Source organism: Embiotoca jacksoni, unplaced genomic scaffold, assembly GCF_022577435.1.
Source record: "Embiotoca jacksoni isolate LCO1_2020_lvr unplaced genomic scaffold, fEmbJac1.0.p SCAF_2, whole genome shotgun sequence".
NCBI lineage: Eukaryota > Metazoa > Chordata > Actinopteri > Embiotocidae > Embiotoca > Embiotoca jacksoni.
The window spans coordinates 959,433-971,676 of record NW_027185340.1 but is presented as its reverse complement, the minus strand read 5'-3'; the positions used below and the strand labels follow the sequence as shown (position 1 = coordinate 971,676).

At 40.3% G+C, this 12,244-nt stretch overlaps 1 protein-coding gene across 1 annotated transcript in view; it reads right to left on the bottom strand.

The window, feature by feature from the left end:
* Positions 1-198: 198 nt before the first annotated feature.
* b3galt1b (UDP-Gal:betaGlcNAc beta 1,3-galactosyltransferase, polypeptide 1b) overlaps positions 199-12,244 on the bottom strand; it is a 47,886-nt gene continuing 35,840 nt past the window's right edge. The window contains exon 2 of the mRNA XM_069153760.1: positions 199-3,179. Coding sequence (XP_069009861.1) covers positions 1,958-2,944 — 987 coding nt within the window. The 5' untranslated portion in view covers positions 2,945-3,179 and the 3' untranslated portion in view covers positions 199-1,957. The remainder of the gene's footprint in view (positions 3,180-12,244) is intronic.

Sequence of the window (12,244 nt, the reverse complement as noted above, 5' to 3'; positions counted from 1 at the left end):
TCATGAATAATAAAATGGCCTGTTGCTTGAGTGCACGCAGCTCCAGTAGCTCCAGCCTAACGTGGTCTCATATGACCAGCGGTTTACGGTTGCTGATGTTGGTTGTGTGGATGCTGACAAGACTGAGGGAGTTTGCTCAATGAACCAACAACCTTCTACAAGTCCATAACTGAGGAAACTGGAAGAAGGCAACAAGCAAAAGCAGTAATATAACTTTAATTATTCAAGTATTTGTTTTTTAATATAAAAAACATACAATATATAACAACAACCCCTTGTGGGATAGATGCTTTCACAGTAAATGTCACATCAGCTTATAATACTATAAAACATCTGGAAAAAAGAAAAAAAAACTTGGCCTCAAAAACCACGTCGTCTGAGAAACACAAACATTTCCCGTGATGCCGGTCATGATGTTTCCGTCATCACCGATATGTCCAACACGTATGATAATACATCCAGTCTGTAATGGTTTCAGCTACAATTAAACCGATACTTGCACAACGTGATGCTGTATTTCTCTTGACGAGAGGAGGAGAGGATGAGCTGAAATAGCTGCTGATGTATACATAACCAAGAGCAGCCGCTGCAGTGATGACAAGCTTACAGCCGAGGACACATAATTACTTCAAGTATGAAAATGTCAGAGTGGGAAAGCAACTAAATGCATCTAAAAACCAAAATATACAGACGTCTTTTTCCGAGATAAGAGTCAGTGAAATGATGACAATATGTAAACAAAAACATCAGGCAAATTCATTAAAAGAGCATCACTGAATTTATCTATGTGGCATGATAAAGTAATGCTACCATCAAGTCTGCTAAATTCCCTTATGAGCAATTATCAAGGGCTGCTTCAGAACATACCAAGATATATTTTGAACTTGGCTTAGTTTCAATAAATGATTGAGAAAGGGGAGAGCAGCACGAGTGTAGACCTCGTTTGTTTGTTTTATTTGTAATTCATATTAGAGATGCATTTGGATTCTTATTGTTCAGAAACTCTTCTTTCATTTCTACTTTTAAGATGTATAGTATAGGGATGTAACATAGTATTTTAATACTCTATTGATTACTGCACATTTGTTTCTTTTTGCCGGGTCAGCAGCCATGGAGTTGGTAGAGATTCAGTGTCTTGCTCAAGGACACTCCAGCAGGGCAAAAGGCTGTCGGTATGTGCAGCCCTGTATCACGCCAAAGCATGAAATGCACCCGTCAGTCCTCTCCAGGGTACTTTAGTCATGAGTCACTCATGTTTTGCCTGGTTGCGGTGTGATAAGTACACGTACATGTTACCAGGGTCAAAGAAGGAGGTGGTTCGAGTGCAGCAGGTCGTTTGGTTTGGCGGTCGGACGCCTCGTCCTCACATGGAAGAACGATATTTGTTGGTGTACTGAGGGAAGTGCGTCATTTGGAACGCAGCGCTGGATTTTCACCCTGGAAACTAGAGTCTGAGTCTGTGAGAAAATCTTTTCCTCCGTAACCAAGAAGTTCCTGAAGCAGGTGACACGTGAAAACGTGACGCTGACACGCAGCTCGCTCAGTGGACTGACGGGTGTCTCACACTTTGACATGACACTGATTTGGTGTGAGAGTTTGAACAACACACTGTCTCCACCTCTTATGCCACACTACTCGATGCTTGATGATGATTGACTTAATGCTTATACAGAATAGTCTATAGCTATAAATTGGACCTGGAATACATGAATGAAATTACTTTCAGGAACAACACCGCATTTTCATTATGCATGATGATACACGCTTTACAAGCCTCATGCTTTCAATAACAATCATGAGGTGTAATCAGCAGACATAGATGGATGTTAATGAAAACATCATGTAATAAAGAGTCACAAGCAGCCCTCACAGTTTTTACATTTTTCAGTGTGATTACGAAGGAGAAAAAGGCAGAAAAACCCCAGATGGAGTTGTTGTTGAGCGGTCCTCATGTCCCCTAACATCTGAGGTGTTTCTTGCTGGACATGTCATTCCAAATGCGGTGCATCTCCTCCGGGGAGATCTGGTGGACGGTGATAACCCGCCGGTATCTGCAGAGACTGTAAGCCATTTTCCAGTGATTAAAACCACTGTTCTGATAAGGGTGTATACCCAGCTTACGCAAACACAGTCCCACGTACACGTCCTCCAGGTGCAAAAGTCTCGTGTGTAATGAAGTCTTGTAGATCAGCTCGGCCACGTCTGCTGAGAACACGTAGCCAGTCCCCGAGCAGAAAGGTGGATATTTACTTTCCGGATACAAGTCTCTGGACATGTACCACTTGCTGCGCATATCCCTGATGGGCCCGCCGTTTATCACGTAGCCAGTAAAATATCTCCTTCGTGGCTTGGTGGTGGGCTTCAGGAGCTTGTAGATCAGATTGTCCATGTTGACAAAGATGTCGCTGTCTGTCTTCATGATGTACTGCGCCTTGGGGCAGAAGGTCGCCACCCAGCGCATCCCCATCATGGTCTTCAGGGTGAGATTGTGGTACGAGTCGATGAAGTTCTCCACCACGATGTCATGGAAGATCTGACTCTCCTGCTCCACCATCTGGTTCAGCACGTTGTCCGTGTTCCTGCCCAGCAGGAAGATGGTGAGGATGTGGATGTCGCCGAAGGTGCTCTCGTCCCCCCAGGTCTCCCGGATGGCCTGCCGCGCGTCGAACTCCTTGTGCGTGGTGCTGATGAGGATGACCAGGAAGGGTGTGACGCTGGCGCACTTCTTGGGCTCATTGATGACAAATTCAAAGGCGTGCGGGTTGAGGGTGCGGGTGTGGATGTTGGTGAAGGTGAAGTTTTTCGGCGGTTTCGCAGTCTTCCGTATAGGCACCGACATGTGGCCGACATACGTGGACGTCGGGCGAGAAATGCTCAGGTACCACAGAGCGCTCGCCCAACACACCACGGTCAACAGGTATAAACATGACACTTTTGAAGGCATTATGCTGCATTTAGGGGTATTTTGATGAGTTGGATCTTATAAGGCTTTCTTTCCATTAGCGATGTTTCACCCAGCGAGGCAGCATTAAGCTGCTCCAGCGTGCAGCTTGACATTAATTGTCAGTGATGGAGGACTTTGGAGAGAAGGGATGCTGTTTGTGTTTTGATGCTGAGCACTTTAAAGTTGTATGTATGTCCAGTTTTTCTTGGTGAGACTGCTGCTTCTCCATTTACATCTGAAAAAGAGAGAGAGAGACAGAGAAATAGTAAATCAGTATAAAAATATGGCCCTTAAAATCTATATTTGAATAAATCATGAGTCTTTCTCGGATGAACGCAGCAGTGGCAGTTCAAATATGAATAAAATCCATAGCGCAGACTTTGCTAACAGCAACTCCAGCAACAAGTCAAACAAATGAGGACATGCTGCTTGACTGTCACATGGCTATTTGTCAAACGAATTAGTGCGAGTACTCCAAATCACATCACACAGATCTGAAATGAATTTGTATCTTTGGAGTAAATCTTGCTGGAAAGAGAAAGAAAAGGACTCGAAGAAATCAATATCTAATAAATAACACCTATATTATGTGTCATCTGCTGTCTCTTAAAAGTGATTCATTGTCAGACACATTAATGTTATTCACTGCTGTGATGTAGTTATTATTCATGAAACTCACATTGTGAGGATTTTGTGAAAACTGTGTTCCAGGTTTGGTATTCGATGGGACAAAAGTCCTCTGTGATAATATGATTAGCACATTTTTCAGTTTTGTCTTATGTAAATTATTAACAACAACAAAATGTAATGTCTCTAAGCAATAATGGAGCTTATTTTATCCAGACAAATATGTAGTGACGACTTTGAAGGAAAGTGTTCTCATGTTTGGTCAATAAACCTGATTCAGATTGAACAAAGTTGTTGCCATGACAGCGGACGAGGCTTCGAACACCGACGCTGCTGCAAAGAAGCTCCACATTTTAAAACGTGGACGTTTGTTCCTGAGTTTTTGCACGATGACCAAGAAAACCTGATCAATTCATCCTCGACTCCCTGTGAGCATTTGTGACACATTTGATGACGTTCCCTCAAGGTTGTTCCTGACGCAGCAAGTTCACAAGAATGGGCCAAATTTGAGGTCACAGTAACCTTTGACCTTTAACCCCTGAAATCGAATCAATTAATCCTCGAGTCAAAGTGAATGTTTGTGTTAGGTTAAAACAATGACCTGAGCTCTACGTGTACCTGAGATATCTCGTTTATGAGAATAGGATGAATGTAAGGTCACAGTGACCTTGACCTTTAACCTTTGACCAAAGCATATGTAAAAGACACTCAGCTTTGTTGACTTTGTTATTAAAAGTATTCAGATTTTTTACTTATGAAAAAGTATTTAAGTGTAATCAGTAAAATGCACTAAAATATCAAAAGTGAATAAAAAAATAGAAGTGCAGAATTATCTAGTGAAATGAAGCAATGACCTTTCAAGTAATTCAGCACAGTGTGTGTTTGAAATGTACTTATACACTTGTTTTGTTTCCATGTAGTCATAAATAAGAAAACCATCAATAACAGCGTTTATTGATAACTTTTTTTTTTATATATATATATATATATATACGTGAACTGAATTAACTCCCCATACCGGCATGAATAACTGAGTTATAGATTTTGTATCGTAACTTAAAACATGTGACAGCCTTTTCAACAATCAATACGTGGTCCTCGTGTAGAAGCTGACATTTCACAAGAATAGAAAAAAGACCCTTTTAACTAAAAGCAAAACTCAGCTTTACAGGTTGTCTTGCTCTGGAGTTTGCAGCGTTCTGCATGACAGCGTGATCCAGTGGAACAAAGGGAACAATGTGCCATGATAAGCCTCCCTGAGTGCTTTTTCCACCCTGTTTTGTTCTGTGTTGCGCTGCTACGCCTGTTGCAGATGTGGGTGTTTTTCAGCAGCCGTACTGCAGCGCAGACACCGACGTGGCATTTGGAGGCTGAGCACCTACACCGTAATGTTAACACGGAGATCATGTCGCCGAGCTTTTTGAAGCTCTCGGTGACTTTTCGATCAGAGAAGATCAGACGATGCTCTTCACAGGGAGATGGCCGGGATACAATACAACTCTGTGTACATATCTTCAAAGCTGGACAGCAGCAGAGCCCAGTCTGAGTGGACAAACAGCCTGAATGACATGATTTGAATTCCATTTAACAATCAGGTGCAATTATCTGCAGTGTATACCTGTATATATAAAGTCTATTAGACTGGAAGACAAGACATTAACAAAGAGCACATCAATGCTGAAAACAGCTCTTTGTAGAAAGTAATCTGTCACATAGATTACAGCTGGACTTTTATTCCTCTGGACAATGAGAAATACGTCTTATCGTGCACTGGGACTACGTCTACACTGTTTATTTGGTCTCAGTTTGAGAATATATCTTTTGAAGCTGCAAATTATCAGTCTGAGACTGTAATTCAAACTAGAATCTGTTGCTTCTCAGTTTATTTTGTACAGAGCACCTTTTCTCAGGAGTCACTCAGTAAAACTCGTACTTTCTCACAATATCAGACTTCTGTGAAATTACTGCTAAATCTCAAAGGATCTGCAGAAGCAAACAATTGTTCCCTTTAACAACAGCTTACTCAGACACAAGAAATACACAGAGACATCAATATTTTCTAATACCAGAGGAGGGAGAGGGGTCAGGTGGAGAGAGGACATTATGACAGGGCTGGCCAAGCAGCGACTGTTTGCTCGGAGGTTAATAACAGTGAAAACAAAAGCCTACAAAAACAAGGCACACATGTTCAAATACACAATAACCAGGGCCAGCTGATAGCAAGCCGAGTCCTGTGTTGTCACTTTCAAATCTCTCTTGCCAGACTGAAGCAAAACATATTTATGAGACAGAACTGAGGTTTATGTGACTTCATTTAGCCGCCAGCAGCTTTTCAGAGCAAACATTCCTACGACGGTCCGAGTCCTTTACGTGTCTGCGCATCACTCCATCAAACAGACAACTATATTTCTCTCTGACTGTGATTGACTCAGAAAAAAGGGCATTTTCATACTTATAAATATCTTTCATTCATACGTTCGGGATGAACTAAGGATGCTGAGAGAGTAAACTAAACTAAACTAAATGTGTCACCGCTACACTGACGATGAACAGCTGTGACTCTCACATTGACATGTCATGGCTTCAGGAAATGGATGAGATAGCTTTGTACTGACATGTATTTTTAATGTTATCAAACCAAATGATAAATCACTGACGTGTGACGATACTGCCGAGAAGGATTGTGCTTCACTCAGTGCGTCACTTTGCTCTTTGCAGGTGAGATAAAGAGACACGAATGAGTGTGTTTGGTGACATGAGTCAGTGTTGAGACAGAGGACGGTAGCTGTTGGACACTCGGAGACGTTCAGCCCGGTTACGTTCAGGTTGGATTGTGTGCAACAGTCTGATCTTAACAACCTTAATGGGACCGCGGGGTAATTACATGCTTTCTGCTCTGCTGCCACATCACTGACAAATAGTTTCTAAAGCAATGTTTGACTTCAGATAGGAAACGTGGTATAATAAAGACGTTCGCTGTGTTTGGGGGATTGTAATAGAATCACAATAAAATGGAGTAAGTTTCAAATGCTTTTTGTGTCGAGCAGTAAACAGATAAAAAGTGTAACTTTTTATTAGTAATGTTGAGGCCGAAGACCACTTCACCTTCATGCTGTTTATCGGGACATATTAAAAAGCTTTCCAGAAACAATAAGAGGCACACCAGTTGAAACTTTAAGACGCTGGCAGTGTGTCTCTGATGTCTGTCTGTCTGTCAGACCGGCTGTTTCTTTGGTCTTTGGTCCACACAGAAATCTTGTAAATATGTTTATGAATTGCTTTCAAATTGAATTTGTCTCATGGGGATGAAACCCACGGACTCTGACTTTCCCCATTAGATCTCCTCTGAGGTCGATATTTGGGGTTTTGAGTGAAATATTTGAGGAGCCGCTTGACAAATTGGCATGAAATCTGATACACATCGCTCAGGACGAATCGTATTACCTCTGAACCGCTCCATTTTTCACTCAACGCCGTCATCAGGTACAAATTTCACAGCAACAACAGTGAGGCCTCAATTCTATTTGGGGACATCTGGACTTTTGCTGCATGTTAGTCTTCTGCTCTCTTTCCCCACATTTCCTGTCTTTCCCTTTGCTCTTAAAGGCAAAATGGCAGAAGCAAAAAGCTTTTCTATGAAACTTAGCTTTATTGCTAATTACCTGTCTAAGTAATGGCCAAAAAGGGTAAACATAAAAACTGCTAAACATCAGCATATTAGCATTGTCACTGATAGCATGTTAGCTCGGTGGGATCGAGCTCTCTATCTACAGCTTCATGAAGCTCACGCCAATAAATTGAAACAATCCAGTAACACTAGAGACGATTAGCACAACACTCAAACTGCTGAGGAAACCTTGTGTTTGTGTGTGTGTGAAAGCGTCGCTGAGGCTGCTGTATTCAGATCACTGAAACACAGACGAGCCTGCGAGCCGGCTGCCAGACCTTCGCAGAGCTGTTATTCCAATCAGCCTCCGTAATACAGGATGTCACACTGAGTGTCAGTCATAAAATATCCCGCTCCGTGAGACCAAATTGGGCAGGTGATTGGCAGAAAGCATAGCAAAATTTGAAATGGTCTATAAGAGGAGGAACAGGTTGCACATTTGAGCAATGAACCTTCAGGACATGAAACTCGATACAGAAATATGACAGGGAGGGGAATGAAAGGGGGAATAATTAGTCTGTACGACCAAGAGACCCAATTTATCATGATTTATTATATTCCAAGAGGTAAACTTGTATGCGGAGCAGGGCATAAAGACAGCCATTCATCAACACATGACATTTCTTTCTCCAAGCTTCATGGTTGCCTGTTTGGAGGACCAGTTTCTAAAAAGCGGTATCACGCACTCCTCGGCTCACAACAAAAAATGTTTTTGATTCATGGCCCCATGGCCGTCTGTAGACAGGTCTCTAAAGTGTTTTTCCAATAACAACGTCTCAGAGCTAATAGATTGCCAGATTGAATTAACTGGTTCATACAAAACTGCAGTATTGAGGAGAGCCTGCGCCAAAATCTTTAATTGATTACCTTGGCTTTCATTTGACACATCACTCTTTGAATATTGCTGGTTATACTTTTAATGACACATCACACTAATGGCAAAACTTTTGAGATAATAATAGAATACATGCTTTGCATTTTAATAACCTACTGTACTCGACACAAAGACTGAGCTAGAATATGACATTTTTAATACAAACACCTCTGTAGCTATAGATTCGTTATTGTCAGTAATATATCAATCACATTATGGAGTTTTGATTTGTGCTTGTGTTGAATGAATGATATGAAGATTTGGTGACGACTGGCTGATGAAGCAAAGATGTGTAAACAATAACATGTCTCTTGAAGCACAGCAAGTTGTACAACCTTAAATCTCAGTATTGTGTCGCTGAAAGCCAACTTTAAGATTTCATTGACGTTGGAGAAAAAGAAAAGTGACCAACCTCAACATTTACCCAAACCTCTCTGTAGTTTATGAGCCATTTCTCGGATTTTTATAAAACATAAATCGAACAAAAGACAAGTTGAAAAGCCAGTTTTTCAACTATTGTAGCAGATTCCTAAAACATGAATGAGCCTGTAAAGCGTTTTCATCCCCCTGCTTCTATAAGTGTTCTTTTGCAGAAGATCTGTTGTGTACTGTACGATCTGCTGTTCTGGAAACACAGATGGCTTCAGTATTTCATCTGAGAAAACACAGACTTCTTCTGAGTAATGTGGCATCATGTTTGATGACAGCACTGATAGTCCTAATATCACCAATATGTGCAACCATCTCACATATTTTCTTAATATCATTATTTTCTGCCCATTTGTGGGTTGGTTGTATATTGGTATATTATTTCTTGTCTGAGCTCAGCTATTACTCTTTGCTATTGTTTTCTCAAGTTGATATGGAGGTGAGAGTTCAATATCATAAATAACATTAATAAATGAAGCTAAAGTGTATAATATATCATGAAATTTTAAAATTGGGAAATGAATCTTCTCATTATTATGAATTCTCCCTTTACAAAGTCTCTGCTCACAAATTTATTGAAGCAACAGCAAATCACACAACTGGCTGTTTGTTGTGACTGCGAGTCGAAAGACTAAATGTTCAGAAATACACCAATGTGAGAAAACCAACGTACACTTACAACTTTGAACAATAGTGACAGACATGATTTGGCTGAACTCCCTCTGTCTCTTTGCAGGGGGAAGCGAGGTAAAGCTGTTTGATGAACATAAGAATCAGATTCTCTATTTTCCACAGATTTGTGTCTTCTTTGCTCTCCGACTGAAAAATTAGAGAAATATTTGAATTTACATATTTTGGCCTATAGGGCTTCATCTGAATTGTGTTCTGCTACTATCGCAAGTCAAACTCTGGGGGACAATCTATGCAGAAGATTTAATGGGTGACGCTACATTGAGCTGAATGAAAAGTTTTGATAGAGTGAAAAACACAAAGTGGATTCCCTGTTATTTTATTCCATTGGGGGAGCTGAGATCCTGCAGGTATCTTCATATCTGAAAAAAAAAGTCAATATCAGTTACTAAATACTGATACTAACTAAATATGCCTTTAAAACCCATAGGCTATATCTTTTGTAAAGATCAAGGGCAGCGTACATAATTCCAGTAAAATGTTGGACTTATTGGGCTGATTACATTCTCAAGTATTTTGAATAAAAGACGCAACGTGGAACTTGAAATAATTCTACAAAGGATGTTGTTGAATCATCAATCACGTTTCATTATCACGGTTACACTGAAAGTAAATGTTATTGAGTTGATCGTCTATGTGACCGAGGGCAGTAACAGAAACCATTCATAGTTGGGCTAGCCTTCCTGTAACAAAGCACATCAGGTCTGCCAAGCTTTCAAGTTCTCCAAAAACTTTTGTAATTTCAAGAGTTTGAAGTGAACTGTAGAATGTTCAGATTCAATGCGTCTTCAAAATGTTCAGTGACAAAAGTATGATTTCTGTTTATTATGGTTGTGTATCAGTAATCGGTCCAGCAGGGAAAATTGTCTAAATTACAACTACACTTATTGCCTACACTTAACAATCCTGGTTTCCAATGTCTGTTCATGTTTTGAGCACCACATCAACCACTTCACCAGAAATTGCATAAAGGACCAAAAAGAAGGACTTCCTTCACTGAAAAAAGAGCTGCCACTGAATATAATTCAGACAACAATTACACCTCCCTCGAAGCATAGCTGGAAAAACAAATTAGTTTTATATAAAAGACATTTTGGGCAGATTTGGAGGAAATTTTCTTCCATCCCTATGCTGTGCTGTTGTTGTGCCATATTTTGAATAAGAGTTGACTCCCAGTTCCAAACAGTTAATTGTTCATTTGCATGATATTGTCCTCGGGCACCTCCGCTCCTGTGGGACTGAAATGTACTTATAACCAAGCCAGTCCATGACGTTTTCGAAGGGATCCACCGTCAGACAGAGAAACAGTTGCAGAGGCTGTAAATAAATCATTAGCTGTGTCTGAAACAATAAGATTCATTTGCAGGTTTCGAGGCCAGATGACAGGCAGTCATGTGGTCAGTGCCAGAGGAGTAATGACGGCGACAGAGGAACTTCTGGCAGGATAAAGAGGTACAGATGCTGGCTCAGTGGTTACCTTTGAGACTGCTTGCAATTTTTGACGAGACAGGGTGGATTGGTTTGCTTTTAAAGATGAGCTGCAGACAAACAGGAAACTGGCGTCCTGCTGGGATGATGCCAGCTTTCTTTCCCCTGAACAGCTGCTGCCCAGTGCCCACTGATCCTGGTTCCCTTCAACAAATGCACCTGGTGTTGCATGCTGCACACAGAATAAAAATGCTCACATTGATGCCATTGAAGGATGTGTTGTAGTAAAAAAAAAAAATAAAAAAAATACAGCTCCTTGATAGTTTTAAGCCAGAAACCACCTTCAACCACCAACCACCTATTTAAACAATGATGACTTGCAGAAAGCTACTTGCTTTATAAATTCAGGGCTCAGTTTGACAACTGCAGAATATCCCAGAGATGAGATTTGACTTGATGGACATCTAATGCCACAGCAGTGAATAGTGGTGCTGTGAAAATGTAAAGAAATCTAATTAACTTTCGATACTCATAGAAACTGTTGTCATAAAGACAAAATGAGCTAATAACCAACAGAAATCTTTCAAAGACGGCCCTATTAAAGTGGATAATACAACGCGTTAAATGTATTACACTATGCTGATCTGACAAACTCACTATGGAATAATGACAGAATTAATCAACATGCTTCAATTTGCAAAGTCTCATGAAATTGTACTTGGTCTGCCGCCCTGCATCAATCAGATCATCCACTTTGTGAACTAATGAGTTGCTGCCTATCTCTATACAAATGAATACAGCATGTGTATGTCAATATCTGTTCAGCCTGCAAACACGCATCTGTTCACAGGCTGCTAAAGACTTGTTACTTCAAATTAATCAGTAGCCATATAACACAAACACATTGTGCTATAAATAAATGCAGTGAACATGATATTGTAAACAATATATCTGACTGTACTGATTTGTTTACTGGCAGAAAAAAACTGTCTGGTTGATATAAAAGCATACAAGCTCAGTTAAGTAACTTCATAATTTATGTGTCAACCGACTGACAGTTCTTTAACCCTTTAAGCCCTAAAGGCCCCCAATTGGGGGCCAGGGACTAAACTGTTATTAAAATATGGACATATTTACTGATATTTACACATCTGAACAAATCTCACAAGTGTTCCCTTTAATATTAAAAATATTTGTTTTTATTATTTTTTATTGTGGTTGCAGAGATATACTCTCTTTTTGTAATTTTCGAGCAGAAGCCTAAAAAAATAGGTGAGTTTTTAAAGGGTTAAACTCAAAAATAAATGTCTGATTACTGACTTCACTGCTCATAAGAGAATTTAACTTGCATTCAGTCACTGGTAAAAGATGACTCATGTTTTTACTCTTTAGTATGTTGGTTTGTGTTGCAGAATGCTCCATTTGATTTATAACAGTTAAAAGGTAAACAAGACAAAGACATAAGTCCCTTGCGGACCAGATGTCAATCGGTGAGGTACCAACTACCTCATTTTTCAGATCTTCCTCCACACGACTGACATTTGCATACGTTTGTTTTGAGTCTCTTTCATGCTCCTCTCCCACT